The sequence below is a fragment of the Mizuhopecten yessoensis genome, unplaced genomic scaffold (genome assembly GCF_002113885.1).
Source record: "Mizuhopecten yessoensis strain PY_sf001 unplaced genomic scaffold, ASM211388v2 scaffold6893, whole genome shotgun sequence".
Taxonomy (NCBI): Eukaryota; Metazoa; Mollusca; class Bivalvia; order Pectinida; family Pectinidae; genus Mizuhopecten; species Mizuhopecten yessoensis.
In genome coordinates this window covers 316811-338198 of record NW_018406777.1, presented here as the reverse complement: position 1 = coordinate 338198, position 21388 = coordinate 316811, and the positions used below count along the sequence as shown (strand labels likewise).

Here is a 21388-nt window from a genome sequence, read left to right as displayed (position 1 = left end):
TAAAAAAGGTCAAAGTTCATTGTATCGATCGGTTGTAAAACTACCGCGGTGATGGATCTGTTGTGGTTTGGCATTTTTCTGTGCTTATTGGTTCTCATTCTCTTAATATATTTTGTTTATTTGAGGCCAACAAAGGAAAAGAACGTGCAAGAATTTGCATCGAAATATCCACAAGACAAAGACAAGGTAGGGCTCACTAAATGCACGAAGGGAAATAACTCTCATTCTCCACAGCTTCAGCAGTTTTGTTTACATAAAATCTGACATAGCCCTAGGCTAATATAATAGGTACGAATATGACTTTGTATTTCGTTTCAATTTTATTAATTATAAAGGGATTAGGCTGTATATGCATGGCCTTGACATCTATAAAACTTCTTGACTTTATTTCTTTACTGTTATACAAGGTAAATAAATTCAAATGATTTCTGTGTTACTGTTAGTTCTGAGTACTAATTATAATATTTCGTGGTAATATTTATATAATTATCCATTTATAGAATTTAACATGATGGGTTACTTGGCAAAAACATGTTCTATGGCAAAATTTAACATTGTTTCTATGGGAATGATGTCAAAGTGCAACTCTTACTCACTCCGCTGGGATGAAAAGTGATATATGAACAACTGATCAGCCACGGATAATAATATAGAACTAAGAATATAAATATTACCATCTAGGAAACACTGGATAACTCTCAAACAGGATGTCAGTTTTTATAAAAATTTGAAAAAAAAGGAAACTAACATATATATAGTTAATTTGCTCATTTAGGACAAATCGCAATTGGATTGCGTGTACCGTGCCTAAGGTATGGATATATCTTTCCAAAAGGCTTTAGTACAAGTAAAACATATATCCATACGCACCATCAATGCATGCAATCTATAAGAAGTTGGGATGAATTATTACACATTTGCAATTACATGTATAATGTCGCTTCGATAACATACCTTCAGTTATTTGTTATACTGTTTGCGTATATATAGGAATTACTCAGCAAACATTGTGTATAATTACCCCAAATTTATTATATTAATAATGGATTAATTTCCTTCTCCAAAAAAAGCCCTTACTGAACAAAAATGATGTTCTGGACAAAATACTGACATATATCACATACATAACCATATATAGCAAAAAAGTGACGTTAACCTTTTCACCCCTACGCAACTTGAGTATTTCAATTTCAAAGTATTTTATTGACAATACATATATAATACAAACATATAAGTTAACATTAAAGGAGATATTTGAACAGTATTGACAAAAGAATAAGACAACAGGCTTTGCCTATATCAGTCTTCTTCTAATTCCGGTAGATATGTACAATGCTTAAATATATAAAATGTTGTGATTCGTTTCCTCTCACACTCATGCACACCCACACCCACACCAGCTTATGTCTAATACTCGTTATTTAAGGGATAAAACTTGCCTGAATAACAATAATTATAACAATACATGAATATTCATTTGGAAATTTATCTAGCACGTATAAGTAACGAAACGTTTTGATGATTTAATATAAGAGTCAACATGTATAAGAATAGTTTTATTTAATTGGTTGGATGCATTACTAATACCATATACTAAACAGTGCAGATTTAAATATCCTACTAGATTATAAATAGTGGTAATATGATGCCTAATATTAGAATACAGAGGACATTGAAAGAAAAAATGTATTAGATCTTCCCTCTGTACACCACATACACAGGAAGCATCATCAATCAGATGATCTTGTAACTTATCACAGTTAAGATCACTTTTAAAATTTCTTAGCTGACATAAAATTATGTTAAGTTTCCTCGGAACACAGTTAATAAAAGTTTCTGAGACGGATGTATCAAAGGTTTTTTTTAAGTTTCTTTTTAAAAGATGAAATTGAGATGGAGTCTCGTACAGTGCTATCAAGTGCATTCCATTTTACCATTGTAGAAGGGAAGAAGCTATTCATATAAGTAGTAGTTCTTGTCTGTGGTATATTAAAGATATAAAAGATTAAAGCAACTTGAGTAGACTCTCCCATGCATTGATCTGCATGAGTCCATTATGGTCTAAAGTGGTGAAAGGGTTAAATTGTCCTTACTTCAGTTTGTTGCTTTGCCACTGAATAACATTTTCTGATGAACCCCAGTCAAAATGGAGTTCTTGCATTACTTGGGTAATACATCTTGAATCATCATTGTGTGAAATATTGAGCTTTAAATTGCATTGCCTGAAAACAGGTGGTATCTGCTAAAGTAACATTCACCATGGGGTATGTGTTAAAAATAGTATTATACAATATGATTTGAATATTTTGGAAAATCTACAAGGCTTCCTGAAATAAAAAAAAATGGCTTTTAAAATTACGTCCCTAGTAATATATGCAAATTACTACATGGCGGGACCAGTAAACATTGAAAGGGACGGTAAAGTTAATCTGGAAAAGAGTTCATCAGAAAATGATATTAGAGCACTCTGGACGGAGAAAACACAAATCTCAGTTTTTCATCACAAATACAACAAGCCATCAACAAGGTAAACTGGACTGACCAGAAGATTCTTCAGATACATGTAATTAGAATTGAGATAACCTTTAAACAGCAAAGTCCTTATCAGACCACATTTGAAATGGTTACACAGCCAATGTGTTGAATTCAATACATATCAAAAAAGAGTAATTCAAGTCATGGATAATAAAAAGTTGCTTGCTGAGCCATACAGGTACCAATAACAAACTTTTACAGCCCTGAAAAAGCAATTTATTGATACAATTATTGTATTTTTCTGTGTTGAAGAGCATAGAGAAGGAACACTATGATGTGGCCATTGTTGGTGCGGGTCCAGCAGGTGCCACCTGTGCTTACTTCCTGGGTAAGTTAATTTACAACTGTATCATAAATAATTCCACTACTTCAGTTAAAGTGGCAAAGAAGAGTTCCACTCAGAGAGTTTTTGACTTGGAGTAATGTTTGTTCTTTATAGAAAATGTAGTGACCAAATGTTTTATTTTTTCTGGCTCAGAGTAACTTCCCTTGTCAAATTATGTATCCTTCAATTTATTGTTCACATATGCTTTGCAGTCATAAATTGGACACTCATGTTACACAGGAGAAAGGGAACAGAATGGGGTTTGAATAGGGACCTTCCAAACTCTACACTGATGCTCTAGCAATTGAGCTACCTGGTCACCAATGATCGATCTAGTCATGATCAGGGGCGAAGACTTGGAAAGCATTTTTTCTGGCTCAGAGTAACTTCCCTTGTCAAATTATGTATCCTTCAATTTATTGTTCATATATGCTTTGCAGCCATAAATTGGACACTCTGGAAAATTGGACACTCTGGAAAAAGCCTTTTTCCCATCTCCCATTACAGTAGTGCCAGTGACCATGCAATCCTTGTTCCAAGCATTGGGTGTACACTTGGCAAAGGGATACCCGAACATGGGTTGTAAATACGGTGATTTTTTAGGAGCAAAGAGATAAAAAAAGAGGGAGAAATGTAGCAGAACTATACTGGGTTGATCTTCAGTGACCAGGTAGCTCAATTGGCAGAATGTCTGTCTACAGTTTGGAGGGTCCCGGGTTCGAACCCCGGTTTGGCCGTGCATTTTCCCATCTCCTGTTACACTCATTTTGAAGCTGTACATGTATAATTCCTAGATGGCAACATCGGTTAAGTGTGGGGTTGGTAATGTAAAGGTCCTGAATTTGACCCCTGCAGTTTTTCTGTTTTCTATTTTACAAAAATTTGAATTTTGAATCACTTGTAATCAGTAAAGTGCATCACAACATAAGACTTTTATGGAGTACCCACTTCTTTTGAACTTCTTTTTGGCCTTAAGCATGTGTTTTACTATAGAAGCAACAGTTACTAGGTATATGGTTTAATTTTTTGGTACCTTTACCTAAATCTGGTGTTTATTAATGGGTTACATGTTGAGGCATCTGGTAATGGGGCATTCTCTACCAGCCTGATTTCATAGTGATGTCTAAAATGATTTGACAGAATTTAACTTTAAGAAAATTCACAATTGTCACATTGAGCTTTCAAATACCAGCTGCAGATGTTTAGATGTCCAATAAAAACTAGAATTATACATGCAGGTGATTATGTAGGTCACTGTGACCTCTACCGTGACTTCTGACATACGTAACGTGAGACTTGCAACATATAAACTCTTCACTTGATTTATCCAATCCACATGCCCATCACTTCCACCAATTTCTGATCAATCAAAGCGTGGGTATTCACGAAGGCCCCCCCCCCCTTCGAGTTAAATCTAGTTTTAGTTCATCAGCTCATCAGAGCCTGCCAACTTTAAGTTACAGATTAAGAAATGATAGACAAGTTGACTTTGGTACATTAGAAAATAGACAGTGTTAGCTGGAAAATACCAACTACATGTTTCCAGAGTTAGTTTATGTTGACATTGAGTCACATTTACAAGCACATAATTATGATATGGTGTAATATTGAAGTCCTCCCCCCCCCCCCCCAAAACATTTTATCGCTGGTTTCAATGATAATTGCAGTGGCTGAAGTGGTTAAGGTGACTGACTATCTACAATCACTAGCCTTCCCACAAATGGTTAGGGGTTAGAGGCCTACAAGGGGCAGTGTTGTCAGGTATATATATTAACAGGTCAGTTGTTTTTCTCTGGGTAATCTCTGGTTTTCCTCCATAACCAAAACCTGGTTTGACCTTTTATTTAATGTCCATAGCTGTTAATTATATATAAAACACAAACATTTTTTTTTTATTTCAGAACTATTGAAAATTATTCAAATTTTCAATGTTTACTATCGAAATATATATTTGACTAGTAGAACTTTTCAAAATCATCCTGTGGACTAGTGCTCTAAATATGACATACCTGTAGTACAGGCCTGATATAATGACAGCTAGGATACAGGCCTGATATAATGACAGCTAGGATACAGGCCTGATATAATGACAGCTAGGATACAGGCCTGATATAATGACAGATAGGATACAGGCCTGATATAATGACAGAGCTATGATACAGGCCTGATATAATGACAGCTAGGATACAGGCCTGATATAATGACAGCTAGGATACAGGCCTGATATAATGACAGAGCTATGATACAGGCCTGATATAATGACAGCTAGGATACAGGCCTGATATAATGACAGCTAGGATACAGGCCTGATATAATGACAGAGCTATGATACAGGCCTGATATAATGACAGCTAGGATACAGGCCTGATATAATGACAGCTAGGATACAGGCCTGATATAATGACAGAGCTATGATACAGGCCTGATATAATGACAGCTAGGATACAGGCCTGATATAATGACAGCTAGGATACAGGCCTGATATAATGACAGAGCTATGATACAGGCCTGATATAATGACAGCTAGGATACAGGCCTGATATAATGACAGCTAGGATACAGGCCTGATATAATGACAGAGCTATGATACAGGCCTGATATAATGACAGCTAGGATACAGGCCTGATATAATGACAGCTAGGATACAGGCCTGATATAATGACAGAGCTAGGATACAGGCCTGATATAATGACAGCTAGGATACAGGCCTGATATGGATACAGGCCTGATATAATGACAGCTAGGATACAGGCCTGATATAATGACAGCTAGGATACAGGCCTGTTATAATGACAGAGCTATGATACAGGCCTGATATAATGACAGCTAGGATTCAGGCCTGATATAGATCGTGACTTTGAGCAGTTGATCTCCTATCTCTTTGGACTTTGTTCTAGGACATGCTACTGGCTATGACTCGTAATGAGGTCATTCATATACTGGTGTATAAGTACACAAGGGTTGATAAGTACATCATGGTGATGAGGATATAGTGACAGGCCTTTATCAGCACCACTGTTTGTTTAGACTGATAAATGATCACTTAAATCAAGTGTTCCCCACTATACAAGTAGTCAAAACCTCTTCCTGGTGTCAATTTTATCAGTTTTCAATCAGAAAAAATGATATACATGTGTATATTTATATAAAATACATGTATAATTCCTATTTAATGTTGGATCATGGTTTAAACTAATTTTAAATATTTCCAAAAGATCATTCCACTACTTGATCAATTATTCACTGCTTTGTCAATAACAGTAGTTTGAAAGGCTCTTTTCAACAGAATGGTATTCAGTATTTTTTTACAGCCAAGTAAAAAGTTGAAATTTCTTTTAATGCGTACAGTTCAAAACAGTTCATTGGGATTTAGGGATTTCACTTAACACGTACAGCATAATATGGCTCCATTATTCCATTCAATGCATACTTCCAATTACACACTGGTGTTCTCAACAGGACCCTCCATTCCCAAATTCACCAGCCTTATTACTCTCCTCTCCCCAAAGGTGGTTTCGCATTTCTTTTCACCGATTACATCAAGTTTTCCCCACCCAGTTAATAAAATCATCTGTGACCAATGACCATCTCAACCCTGACACAACACCCCATTTCTTTACTCGCATACATTTCATACATAAATGTAATGTATCGATGAAAAGTGTCGATCAGCAGGGGTGTTTATATCTAACAAACCTTACATATACTATTTTGTACCATCTTTGTCTCTAAATTTCATTATAGTTGTGAACTTGATAAGGAACTATTTATAAACTAGGATCATTACAATTTTAATCTGTCATAACACATGTCCAGTATCTCAAGTAGGTATTATCAATCAGATGTCCAATTAGTGACTAATTAAGGCGCTGAATCTGATGTATTGAAAGATGCATTGTGCCCTAGCTGTGGTAAATAAGGTTCATGAGCTGCATAAAGTTACATGGTAATATGTTACTATTAAATTCCGACCACCTGTATAGCTGAACTGCCCATTCATATGTTACAATTTCTATCACCCTGTGAGAATAAAGTTAGTGTAGAAATATCAACAACATGCAGGATACATTGACTGTCTTAATGTGGTTGTTAGTTCACTTTAAAAGCTGTAGCTGAAGAAAAACTCTAAAGAATTGTGTTTTATAAATATAATATCCAATTAACCTAAACACGACTTAAATTAGATGGTTGTTCTTAATTCATATGTAATTGATAAAAGCTGGAGCCTTTTTACCTGACTGTGTCATCAAGAAGTTATCTGGACTTGACCAGTAGTTCCAAATTTCAATTAATGAGAAATATTTTACATTTCATGTACTACAATGAAGAACATACTACTTTGGCCTTAACCCTTTCACCCCTATGTTACTTTAGTAAACTCTTCCATGCTTTGATCTGGATGAGTCCATGACGGTCTACAGTGGTGAAAGGGTTAAATGAACAACAGCTGCCATACTGTTTTAAGTAAAAAAATAGTTTCGCAGGTAGAAGAGTATGGTAGTTTGGAATTGTATGAGTGCCTGACATACCCCCATCCCCCCCAAAAAATAATTGTTTATTTGTCCTGATATTCAACAGAAGCCGTTGATTTTTAAAGAATTTAAAGAAAATAAAAGTAAAAAATCACTTTGCAGGTAAGCTTGGCTGGAAATGTCTGTTATTGGAGAAGAAGAAGTTCCCCCGAGACAAGTACTGTGGGGATGCCGTGTGTAAGACAGCCATAGAGATACTTATGGAGATGGGTATATATGACCAGCTCATCAAGGACAACAAGGCTCATGTTGTAAGTACTGGGTAATGTCGTGTGTAAGACAGCCATAGAGATACTTATGGAGATGGGTATATATGACCAGCTCATCATGAACAACAAGGCTCATGTAGTAAGTACTGGGTAATGCCATGTGTAAGACAGCCATAGAGGTACTTATGGAGATGGGTCTATATGACCAGCTCATCATGATCAAGGACAGCAAGGCTCATGTTGTAAATACTGGGTAATGCCGTGTGTAAGACAGCCATAGAGATACTTATGGAGATGGGTCTATATGACCAGCTCATCAAGGACAAGAAGGCTCATGTTGTAAGTACTGGGTAATGCCGTGTGTAAGACAGCTATAGAGATACTTATGGAGATGGGTCTATATGACCAGTTCATCAAGGACAACAAGGCTCATGTTGTAAGTACTGGGTAATGCCGTGTGTAAGACAGCCATAGAGATACTTATGGAGATGGGTCTATATGACCAGCTCATCAAGGACAACAAGGCTCATGTTGTAAGTACTGGGTAATGCCGTGTGTAAGACAGCCATAGAGATACTTATGGAGATGGGTCTATATGACCAGCTCATCAAGGACAACAAGGCTCATGTTGTAAGTACTGGGTAATGCCGTGTGTAAGACAGCTATAGAGATACTTATGGAGATGGGTCTATATGACCAGCTCATCAAGGACAACAAGGCTCATGTTGTAAGTACTGGGTAATGCCGTGTGTAAGACAGCCATAGAGATACTTATGGAGATGGGTCTATATGACCAGCTCATCAAGGACAACAAGGCTCATGTTGTAAGTACTGGGTAATGCCGTGTGTAAGACAGCCATAGAGATACTTATGGAGATGGGTCTATATGACCAGCTCATCAAGGACAACAAGGCTCATGTTGTAAGTACTGGGTAATGCCGTGTGTAAGACAGCCATAGAGATACTTATGGAGATGGGTCTATATGACCAGCTCATCAAGGACAACAAGGCTCATGTTGTAAGTACTGGGTAATGCCGTGTGTAAGACAGCCATAGAGATACTTATGGAGATGGGTCTATATGACCAGCTCATCAAGGACAACAAGGCTCATGTTGTAAGTACTGGGTAATGCCGTGTGTAAGACAGCCATAGAGATACTTATGGAGATGGGTCTATATGACCAGCTCATCAAGGACAACAAGGCTCATGTTGTAAGTACTGGGTAATGCCGTGTGTAAGACAGCCATAGAGATACTTATGGAGATGGGTCTATATGACCAGCTCATCAAGGACAACAAGGCTCATGTTGTAAGTACTGGGTAATGCCGTGTGTAAGACAGCCATAGAGATACTTATGGAGATGGGTCTATATGACCAGCTCATCAAGGACAACAAGGCTCATGTTGTAAGTACTGGGTAATGCCGTGTGTAAGACAGCCATAGAGATACTTATGGAGATGGGTCTATATGACCAGCTCATCAAGGACAACAAGGCTCATGTTGTAAGTACTGGGTAATGCCGTGTGTAAGACAGCCATAGAGATACTTATGGAGATGGGTCTATATGACCAGCTCATCAAGGACAACAAGGCTCATGTTGTAAGTACTGGGTAATGCCGTGTGTAAGACAGCCATAGAGATACTTATGGAGATGGGTCTATATGACCAGCTCATCAAGGACAACAAGGCTCATGTTGTAAGTACTGGGTAATGCCGTGTGTAAGACAGCTATAGAGATACTTATGGAGATGGGTCTATATGACCAGCTCATCAAGGACAACAAGGCTCATGTTGTAAGTACTGGGTAATGCCGTGTGTAAGACAGCCATAGAGATACTTATGGAGATGGGTCTATATGACCAGCTCATCAAGGACAACAAGGCTCATGTTGTAAGTACTGGGTAATGCCGTGTGTAAGACAGCCATAGAGATACTTATGGAGATGGGTCTATATGACCAGCTCATCAAGGACAACAAGGCTCATGTTGTAAGTACTGGGTAATGCCGTGTGTAAGACAGCTATAGAGATACTTATGGAGATGGGTCTATATGACCAGCTCATCAAGGACAACAAGGCTCATGTAGTAAGTACTCAGGGTAAGAATGAGGTATTTAATCAATTTTCCAAAATTTCCAAATTATTTCCTGTGTGAAAGATGAAATTTGCACTGAATGAATATAGAATTTATGGATAATGGAGAAGTACTGTATTTCACTGTGCTTAAATTTCCTGGTGCTACGTATAAGAATCTGCTTGAGTTTGCCGTCAGACATTCAACTTGATTAAGAAGGTAATTATAACACATCCATGATTAAGAAGGGAATCTGTTTGAGGGGATATCAAACTCATCCATGTTTAAACTGACAGCCTGTAGTATATGATCCTACAGAGGTGTTTGACTTATCCTGGTTCTGTTGTACAACCTGTCTAAGGTTGTGTTCAGCTCAAGAGGACCATATATTCAGCTTGTTTAAGTTTGGATTAGCTTGTGTTACCCTACATTGGTAGGGAAATAAAAATGTAAAATAATAAATAAAATAAGGAAATATTTGTCCCTGTGTAACATGTATATATTACTGATAAAGTTGTGAATTGTATATATTCAGTAATTGATCTGGATGACATCATGTATTAAACATGGAAGCTAGTTCAGCTCTTCATACGTAATGCTATATTTTAATTTCAGTTTTTAGCCAATCTGGCCTGAAAGACCAAGTGCACTTTAATTTATGCTGTGGCATGTTGTCCATCGTCTGTTCATCCGGCATCAATTTTATTACGTGTATTTAAACAATTTCATCTCAATAAACAATAGGCCCTGATAATGATATTTGGCCAATAGCATGCCTAGATGAAGGGCTAACAATGCAAGTTATTCCAATAAATGACCTTGACCCTCTATTTAGTACCCAGGGGTCAAAAATGTTGAAAACTTAAATCAACCTCTTCTCAATAACCAAAAGTCCAAGGGTGATGATATTTGGCAAGTAGCATGCATGTTGGAGTAATGGATTACAAAGTTTGATTAGATGAACGACCTTGACCCCTTTTAAAAAGGTCACAGGAGTCATATTTGTTGAAAACTTTAATCAACCTCTTCTGAATATCCAAAAGTTGCTGGGTGATGATATTTGGTCGGAAGCATGTTGGAATGGGCTGCAAACTTCGTTCAAAGGAATGACCTTGACCCTTTTTCAAGGATGCAGGGGTCAAATGTTTAAGAAAATTTCTAAAACAAATTATTCTTTATAACCAAAAGACTTAAGGTGGTGATGTTTGCCTGTAGCTTAGTTTAGCCAATTTTTATGTGTGAATACCAGGTGAGTGATACAGGTCCATTGGGTCTCTTGTTAAATTTCTTTTGCTAGCTAATTATGTAAGGTATATAGTATCCAACTCATAGAAGGTGGTATATGGTATCTTGAGTCTTCTTGGTTAAAGACTGTTGAAGGAAAGATGAATGTAGTAACAACAATAGACTGGGTGATAAATGCCAGAGACAGGTAGTTCAGATGATTTAAGTGTGTATTTAGGGTTTGGAGAATCCAAGTCAAAATTCTGGCCTGACCTTTGCATTTTACTCCTGCTAAAGTTGTTTCTGTGCTTAATTTGTATTTCATTGTTTGAAGATATTTATGATTTTTTTTTTGTATTTTAAAAGATATTATGGAATAAAATTAGACCACCTACCTAATTTCATTAATGTATTGTAAGATAATTTGATTTTGTGCTGCAGGCAGACAGTGGAGGGCTGTGTAGCCCTGGGGGCCTGAGTTACATTGGACGTAGTAAGGAAGGTCTAGGAGACATACCTGCTGCCATTGCCTGTAAACGAATACACCTGGATGAGGCTATCGCCAAGGCAGCTAGAAGGTACACATTATAACCTCATTAATTAGAATGTCAATAGTCTAAACAAAATCTCTCTGAACTGTTTGAGGAAAAAACTTTGAAATGTTACATTGTCTGTTGACAGACAGTGATGTCAGCTGTCTCGGGAAGGTGCAGGGATACAGAGCTGTTCTTACCACACATTTATGTAACAATTGATTGACAGTATTAGAATGATAGGAATTCATATTGAAACAAATCATAATTTGTTTGACCTACTATTTGTAGGATAGGAGCAGACCTAAGGGAAGAATGGCCTGTGGCTGATGCTAAATTTGACAAGGAAGCTGGACTGTGGACAATTTATCAAGGAAGCAGCTCAGTCACATTTAAATCAAGGGTAAGCAGTCTTCAAAACATGTTAATTGAAATTAAAATGATGATAAATCAACAATTTCAATTGATGAATTTATTTCTAATCAGTTGATATTTAAATAAAAATTATCTCTAGTTTATTATACCCATATAAAGTAAGCGAGTTGGATGGGTATACTTAACAGTCACTTTGTTCATTCATCCTTCTGTCCATTTATGTTTACCTGTGATGCCTCTGTGAAAACTTGGTCAAAATATAACTTACGGTAGCCTCAAGATTTTGCGATAAATCTTCGTACCCATAGATGTATGTTTTGTAATTTAGAGACTGTGTCATGAACTGTAACATTTTAAAGTACAAACACCTAAAGGTAATAGACATGACAAGGGGTCAAAGGTCAACTCATTGATTTTTTTTTACCATTGTTGTAGTGTACCAAATACATAGTCAATGTATATTTTAATTTCAAAGTATTATCCCCCCAAATATTTCCAAAGTGAAGTGTCCTCTCCCCTAATATTTACCTGGTAAAATTTCCCCTCTCGTTTACCTGGAAGCATCATTGATGTCCCTCCCCCTAGCACATTTCGCTTTATTTTGCAGAATCTTAGATTAGTCATATTGGACATTCTGTCACATGGCGTTCTTTCAGACACTTCTATCATACCTCAGCTTTAATTGAGGTAACATTTTTGTGTGTTTTACTAGGTTTTAGTCTGTGCAGACGGTGCCCCTTCTCGCCTCGGGACACAGCTGGGTCTCATCACGAGGCCCCCGGACAGTAACTGTTCACGTGCCTATGTGGAGGGAGGTACTCACAAGTTCAAAGCTGACGGTGTTGTTTTCTACAACAAAGGAATGCTTCCAGGTAAATGGGAGGGGGATTTTTTCCAGGTAAATGGGAGGGGGAATTTTACCAGGTAAATATAAGAGGAGGGGACATTGCATTTCGGAAATATTAGGAGGGATTGTACTTATTAGGGGAAGGGCTATTTTACTTGTGAAGTATGAGGGAAGGGGATAATTTACTTGGGAAATACTGGGGAGAGGTAAATATACATGTATATATTTTACTTGATAAATATGACAGGAGAGGATGTTTTATTAGGGAAATACCTAGTCATCTTTGAAATAGGAAACATCACTTACATTGATCTGACAATACAGAGATTTTGGCCTGTTAACATGAGGGGAAATTACACTTACTGATGAGTAAAGGTGATGAAAAGGCCATAACAAAAAACATATTTTTTTTAGTGGACAATGGACATTTTGTGTGTAAAGATGAAGGTAGGTAGGACATTTGAGCTGTAAAATGATCAAGGAGGATATTTTACTGATGAAATTTGAAATTATGAGAGAATGTCCGGGTCATTTTGCTATGTTTATTTTTCGATATGTATGTTTATTTCTCTCAGATTACAGTTCATCAGTACACCACAGTTTACATTTCCTATAGGCTAGCATGTCTATAAAGAGGCTACACAGATTTATGATACATGTACAAGATGCTGTGAAAGAGATAGGACATTTCAACAGGTGTCAGAGGGAATGGGGTACATGTACATGTGTAGCTATACTTACAGTTTATTGCCTCTTTTAATATTTGTGTTTTGGAAGTGAAAATGTACATATTTCATGTGTTATTGCCTCTGTATGTACAGCTGTATTTGTTGGTGTTGTAGGTTATTCTGCATTGTTCCGTCACCCTAATGATGTCCTGAATTACTGCGTGTACATCATACCTGGGAACCCCAAGGTCACTCCTGATGACCTTTCTTATTGGCATGACAACCTGATGAAGAATGACCCGAACATCAGCAGGGCACTGGGAGATAACTTTAAGATTGAGAGGATGAAAGCTGGTATGTCTTCACCCAAATATTGTCAGTGCTTCGATGTACTGTATAGCAGCTTTGATTTGCTGTTTATAAAGTTTGTTATGTTTAGTCACAGAACAAAAGAAAATTGCAAAAATAAACACAGACCTAGTTTATTAAAGTGCTCAATTAATCCAGAAAACTCACAGTTCAGACACCTATTCTTTGAAAGAGATTCCAAAACAGATATTGGGCTCATTAAATCCAGAAATGTGTGTTCTACATTTAGAACAAATTTGTCAAGAACAGGTCATAACATTCCTTCTATATCAAAAAATATATTTTTATGCAAAATTTTAGGTCAAAGGTTCACACTCAACTGTATGAGTGACCTGACACCCTAATACAGACATACTGTATAAGTTACCTGTGATAATTAATTAGTTGCAAATTGTACAGTTCAGTTCATGCTCTCTTCAAGTATAAAACAAGATCAGAAGTCACAATCTCAATGTTAAAAGGATAGGTGCCCACAAGGTTGTTCTTTGAGCCCCTTGATTTCCTTACACCTATAAGAATTCAACCTTAGACATTCACATATGGTTTAGGCAAGATGTTGATGCATTTCTTTAACAGAAAAAATCCAGCAATCATAGGATTAAACACAGCCTTGTCCTATAAGCTTTGGGGCACCATCCCTTAAGGTTAAGTTTAAATTTTTAAAAAGGTTCCAAGGAAGGACAGTGGTAGATTAATTGTGGGTGACAGTTGAATGTTATTGGATTATCGTCTGTATGTCAGTAAGTTAGTCCAGAGTGAAAGGTGATGTCCTTGATTGAGATTCTTGACCTTTGATCTGTTGGTCAGTCTTTGGTGACTACTGACTATATCAATACAGGTGTAGGTCAGTGGTGGGTGACAGTTTAATTTGTTTCCTGGACCCTGTTCTCATTGCACAGGTTTTTGCTTCTCATCCACTTTTTTAATCATCCAAATAATTGAAAAATGTTAACTATGTGGAAATGCTCTGTTCATAGCTAGATTGAGTAAATTAGCATGACCGTATCCACACACAAATATGTAAATATAGGTTAAAGATGTATAGAACATTTAGATTAAAGAACCATTGCCAGCATGAACTTTTCCGCACCACAATCAGTTTGAAGAGTCATAATGTGAACATTTCCGTACAAACAAATTTCCACTTTTACAATATAGTGTTTTTGTCAGATAATGGAGACTGATCATTTTTTTTTTATCCCCAGCCAGCCTGAGACTTGGAGGGGAGAAGGTGACATACAGTGACCATGTCCTCATTGTGGGTGACGCTGCTGGCATGATTGATCCAATGACAGGTAGGTGGTACAGAGACTGAAGTAGGTGGTACAGAGACGGAAGGCTAAATATATACAGGTAGGTGGTACAGAGACTGAGGGCTAAATATATACAGGTAGGTGGTACAGAGACTGAATGCTAAATATATACAGGTAGGTGGTACAGAGACTGAGGTAGATGGTGCAGAGACTGAGGTAGGTGGGACAGAGACTGAGGGCTAAATATAGACAGGTAGGAGGTACAGAGACTGAGGTAGGTGGTGCAGAGACTGAGGTAGGTGGTACAGAGACTGAGGGCTAAACAGAGACAGGTAGGTGGTACAGAGACTGAGGTAGATGGTGCAGAGGCTGAGGTAGGTTGTACAGAGACTGAGGTAGGTGGTACAGAGACGGAGGTAGGTGGTACAGAGACTGAGGTAGGGGGTACAGAGACTGAGGGCTAAATATAGACAGGTAGGAGGTACAGAGACTGAGGTAGGTGGTGCAGAGACTGAGGTAGGTGGTACAGAGACTGAGGGCTAAATATATTCAGTTAGTGGGTACAGAGACTGAATGCTAAATATATACAGGTAGGCGGTACAGAGACTGAGGTAGATGGTGCAGAGACTGAGGGAGGTGGTACAGAGACTGAGGGCTAAATATATTCAGTTAGTGGGTACAGAGACTGAATGCTAAATATATACAGGTAGGTGGTACAGAGACTGAGGTAGATGGGGCAGAGACTGAGGTAGGTGGAACAGAGACTGAGGTAGGTGGTACAGAGACGGAGGTAGGTGGTACAGAGACTGAGGTAGGTGGAACAGAGCCTGAGGGCTAAATATAGACAGGTAGGTGGTACAGAGACTGAGGGAGGTGGTACAGAGACTGAGGGCTAAATATATTCAGTTAGTGGGTACAGAGACTGAATGCTAAATATATACAGGTAGGTGGTACAGAGACTGAGGTAGATGGGGCAGAGACTGAGGTAGGTGGAACAGAGACTGAGGTAGGTGGTACAGAGACTGAGGTAGGTTGTACAGAGACTGAGGGCTAAATATAGACAGGGAGGTGGTACAGAGACTGAGGTAGATGGTGCAGAGGCTGAGGTAGGTGGGACAGAGACTGAGGGAGGTGGTACAGAGACTGAGGGCTAAATATATTCAGTTAGTGGGTACAGAGACTGAATGCTAAATATATACAGGTAGGCGGTACAGAGACTGAGGTAGATGGTGCAGAGGCTGAGGTAGGTGGTACAGAGACTGAGGTAGGTGGAACAGAGCCTGAGGGCTAAATATAGACAGGTAGGTGGGACAGAGACTGAGGGAGGTGGTACAGAGACTGAGGTAGGGGGTACAGAGACTGAGGGCTAAATATAGACAGGTAGGTGGTACAGAGACTGAGGTTATTGTGGTGTGTCATATTAGATCTGTATGGGTCTGTACTCATAAGACTATTATCATGCTCAAACCACGGTATTTACATTTACCTATGTACTTAATAAGTTCTTATAACAGGATAAAAAGTAAACAATCAATATTGGAATTATTCTCAGCTACAAATCTTGAGCGGAGTAAAAACTGAAATTAAATGAAATGATGAAAACTAACATTGCATTTTAACATGAAATTAAAACCAGCGTCATCACTGAATCTGAATTTGATCATTACAACAATCATATGAAAATGACACCATTTTACAAGGTGATCTTTAAAAACCAGTTGAAATCAGACAATTAAGTGGTAGATTAACCCTAATTGAGAAGAATGAACCTTATGTTATATGAAGGAACACCATTCTCATTAGAATATAGATTGATATTATGCACTACATCTGAGGCTTTAGTACTCCGATAACATGAGAGGCCGCTGGTCGGCCTTTTTTCAATCGGATATGATTTTGCGGGTTACGCGGCGCCTGTCAAAAGTTTTTCGCCGTGTAAAACCTCTAACATTGTTGGAGTAAGGCTTTAGGTGATAAATTAACACTAGGTCTTGTATTTAATCACATTGAAGGAATTCAACTGTATATATCCATTGTGTGTTTTACAGGGGAGGGAATTCACCATGCAATGGAGGGCGGTAAAATAGCTGCCATGTTTTTAGATGAAACTTTGAATAATGGCAGCTTTGGCAAGGAAGTAATGAAGATTTATCATCACAAGTGGATGAACAAGTTTGGTTTTGACTTTCGGTGGTGAGTATTTTATCATCATAGGTAATTTATATAATGAAAAGAATAATAAAATTCTGTTTTGGTCATAGGTTGAAGCAATGATAGCTAGGTTCCCTGAACACAGGTAATAGTCTCGTCGTTAAATACACTTTATCATGGATGTATTGACAAACAAGGCTAGTATCTGTGCCTGAAGCTTACATTGATAGTTAAACAACTATCGTCTGTCACAACATATGCAGTTCATGTGATTTACTACAAGTAACTTTTGGTCGTCTGTATATGTATTCATTGTACACACGGAGGCAAGGTAAATACTGTATTACTTCATCTGAAAGTAGACTCATCCTATACGACAAACAAAATCTTAATCTTGTATGTTTACTGGGAACGTAAGGATTGAAACACATCATTTTTAACAATTATGATGGTACAATGTAATTAACCCTTGTAGGTTGGTTACCAACATATTTTTACCATGTGCTCACCATAATTAAAAAAAAAATATATTCATTTGTGTTTCAAAACTATTCTTATATCTAAGTTGAAAGAAAATACAAAAAAATGATTATATTTTAACTTTCTTGGATTTCTTTTTGGTTAATGATTCACTTTGAATAATCTGATTTACCAAATGGTGGACAAGACATATTTTAGGATTTTATGGTTTACTGCAGCAATGCAGATCAAGTGTTAATGGAATTACAGGTAAATATGGTCAGCTTGTGTATGTATATATAGTTATATGTGTTACACACAGGTCCATGGCGTTCTGTCAGCTGACATACCGCTTCCCCATACTGTTGGATGCAGCCACAGCAGCTGTGATGCGTAAGGGAGATAAGTTCCTGTTGAAGTGGACAGACATCATGACAGGTCTGGGCTAAAATGCATTTCTTTGAAATGTTCAATAGTTCTGGAAGTTTCTCATCCCAAACTTTATAAATATCAACTTCAACATTGTTTTGTTGTAATTCAAATTTGCTTGAAAGATTTATTGTGAAGTTTATTTTTAACTTGATGTAAGAATTTCAGCCTCGAGCACTTTGTTACTAGCTATGTATATACATATTTGCAACTTAGTACTGAAAAAGCTATGTTAAGGATATACAAAAACTTAATATTTCAGGATATGAATTTTGTTTTGTTAAGTCACTGTTTTATTTATGTTTTTTTGTTGTTGTTTACAGGTCGAGCACCAAAGATTCATATGCTGAAGCCTGAATTTACTCTCACTATAACCTTTGAACTCATTCGGCTCTGTGTCCTTAGATTGTTTGGGAAGTCTATTGGAAATCAGAAGAAATCAGAGTAAAACATTCCAGGGATATTCTTGTATAATTTTATATATTTATTATTTTGTTTGCTGTGAAATTAACCGGATCTCCAATTCATTCCCATAGTATATACTTTTCAGGGAAACAAACTTTAGTTAAGTTTGTTTCATGGAAAGCTTATCAAATGGGAACAAGTTTGTGACTCTTTTTATCATATACACATCCATAGACAGGAAAAAATCAAAGGAAAACATCAACAGTTTTGTCTTTGCCATGACTTTTTGATGGCTTCATTTTATTCTATGTGATGTCCCTTTTGGTGATGTTATTAGTATTACATATCAGGAATGTTTGGGCTGGTTTTATTACATATCGTCCGTAACGTAAGATCATTATAGATCCAGAGGCAGAGTAATGTTAGGCTCAGGTAGGCATGTACCTGGTACCCGTTCATAATTGTGTCCACTGTGCTTATTTTTGCCCTCTGTGGTCTGAGTTTGGTCACAGGTGGAGACAGACTTATAAGTTCTGTCAAGTTGTTGATCATTTATATATATTTGTTGACCTCCAATTTTACTCAGTACCCTGAGATCTATCATAGTGTGACATTTAAGTAGTATCTGTGCCATCCTTAAAGTGCTATACAGTTTGATGATACTCATAATGTTATGACATTTATTTCCAGTATTTATTATTATTTTTATTAACATCCATCAAAATGGAGAGTGTTGAGATCTGTTAAGATTCCATTCAAACAAGTGCCAAATTAGGAGATTCAGAAAAATTACATATATTAGATTTTCCATACATTTGATGAATTACCATGAACAATTACAATCAGCATGCATGTACAGTGTATATAGTTGCTTTCTTATGAATGATACATCAATTTGCAAAATGTGGAAAAGATAACATACCATATGTCTTTTTGCATCAAAATATTGTAACATTACACTAAATGTCTCAATGATGTTGATTTATTATGCTCAATGATAGATTCTATGCAATGTAGTTTCAGATTGACAAACACTGTATACACAAATGTACTGATTTATTTATGAATCTATTGATAGCAACATTTAATATTTTTTCCATAATATTGAGTTGAATTTTACTTTACATGTTCAATGTATAATGCTATTTTCAATTTAAATTGTAAAATTAATATTTAACATAATTGCATGATTTTGTCATATTGTACAAATAATTATTAATTAAAAAACGAATCCAATCTATCAGTTTTTTGATATCCTACATACCTCATGTGTGTCCCTCAATTACTTATTATCAAGTTTTGTTGTCCTTCAATGTCGTAATATCATTATTACTAACTCAAGTGTAGTGTGATGCCTCAATTCCTTTATAATTTTTTCATAGCTCATGTTTAGTTCCTCATTTCTGCAATGGCTTATACAATTATATAATTACCTTTTATAGTTAAAGTAAAGTCCCTCAATCTAACTTCCTGTCTACCTCAAGTGTAGTCCCCGAATTCTTCAATATCTTATAATTACCTTTTTAAGTTCAGTTAAGTCCTTTAATCTAATTTCCTACCTATCTCGAATGCATTCCCTCAATTCTATAAAACCACTTTTTTCATAGCTCAAGTATAGTCCATAAAATCTGTAATATCTTACTTTTTTTAGTTCAAGTATATAGTCCCTTAATCTAATTCCCTACCTACTTCCAGAGTAGTCCTACAATTCTATAAAATCCGATTTTTCATAGCTCAAGTATAGTCCCTCAATTCTGTAATATCTTACATTTTATAGTTCAAGTATAGTCCCTCAATTCTGTAATATCTTACCTTTTATAGTTCAGTTATATAGACCCTCAAAGTAATGTCCTACCTATCTCGATTGTAGTTCCTCAATTCTATAAAATCTCATCTTTCACAGACCCTCAATTGGCTCAAATTTAGTCCCTCATTTCTGCTATTTCTTAAAAATTTCATAAATTCAGATTACCCCTAATTCTGTAATAATTTACCTTTCATAGGACCAGTTTAGTCCTCTATTTTTGTAGTATGCTACCTGCGTTACCTACTGTAATGCTGTTAATGCGTTAACACCCTACCTTTTATAGCGCAAGTATAATTCCCAAATTCTATAATATTTACCGTACCATCTATTCCGTCTTTGCGTATTGCAGAGTTATCCTCTCTTGAGAACAGGTATTGATTGTTACGTCATTGGTTTCTGTGAGAAAATTACGTCATTTTCTCAAAAATCGATGACGTTACTCTCACAAACCAATGACGTAACAATCAATCCCTGTTCTCAAGAGAAGATAACTCTGCAATACGCAAAGACGGAATAGTATCACAATTCTGTAATATCCTACCTTCCATTGCTCAAGTTTATAACCAAAATTCTATAATATCTTACCTTCCATTGCTCAAGTTTATAACCACAATTCTGTAATATCCTACCTTCCATTGCTCAAGTTTATTATCACAATTCTGCAATATCCTCCCTTCAATCGCTCAAGTTTATAACCAAAATTGTATAATATCTTACCTTCCATTGCTCAAGTTTATTATCACAATTCTGCAATATCCTACCTTCAATCGCTCAAGTTTATAACCACAATTCTGTATTGATCTACCTTTCCTAGTTCAATTGTAGTCCCTTCAATCCGTAATAGCCTACATTCCGTAAGATATTGAATTCCAGGTTGTCCTACCTTCTATAGAGACCCAGTAGTATTCCCAACTAATACTGTTTTCTTCAGAAGCGACTCTATATACTGAAAATGAAGGAAGATAAACATTTCTGTTAGAACTTATAAAATGCATGTAAGCATATTTACGTTAAGAATAGATGGAGTAAGAGTCAAACACTAATTGTAACATGTAATGCAGAATAGTGCTTTAATGTAACAGGGTATTTTAAAAAATGAAATTTATCTAATTAATAGACTGTTATTATACCTGTAGGCAGTAGAAATACCTTTGAAGCAAAGATGACTTTTTCCGTTGGAATATTTTAACATTT

General features: G+C 36.6%; 1 protein-coding gene across 2 annotated transcripts; it reads left to right on the top strand.

The window, feature by feature from the left end:
- The first annotated feature begins 14 nt into the window (after nucleotides 1-14).
- LOC110452808 (conditioned medium factor receptor 1-like) lies at nucleotides 15-20560 on the top strand. 2 transcript variants are annotated; one of them, XM_021501493.1, is made up of 11 exons: nucleotides 15-186; nucleotides 2788-2863; nucleotides 7495-7643; nucleotides 11340-11476; nucleotides 11723-11834; nucleotides 12519-12678; nucleotides 13496-13675; nucleotides 14896-14985; nucleotides 16992-17136; nucleotides 17876-17991; nucleotides 18306-20560. In XM_021501493.1, the coding sequence occupies exons 1-11, from the start codon at nucleotides 52-54 to the stop codon at nucleotides 18428-18430; spliced, it is 1425 nt and encodes a 474-aa protein (XP_021357168.1). In that variant the 5' UTR covers nucleotides 15-51; the 3' UTR covers nucleotides 18431-20560. The 2 variants fall into 2 exon arrangements, with proteins under 2 accessions (XP_021357168.1, XP_021357169.1); XM_021501494.1 differs by lacking the exons at nucleotides 15-186; nucleotides 2788-2863; nucleotides 7495-7643 and adding an exon at nucleotides 7854-9589.
- Nucleotides 20561-21388: the final 828 nt, after the last annotated feature.

Coding starts and splice junctions, on each gene's coding strand:
- LOC110452808 (XM_021501493.1), top strand. CDS start 52: ATGGATCTGTTGTGGTTTGGCATTTTTCTGTGCTTATTGGTTCTCATT. Junction 7,644..11,339: donor AGGACAACAAGGCTCATGTT/GTAAGTACTGGG, acceptor TTTGTGCTGCAG/GCAGACAGTGGAGGGCTGTG. Junction 13,676..14,895: donor GATTGAGAGGATGAAAGCTG/GTATGTCTTCAC, acceptor TTTTATCCCCAG/CCAGCCTGAGACTTGGAGGG.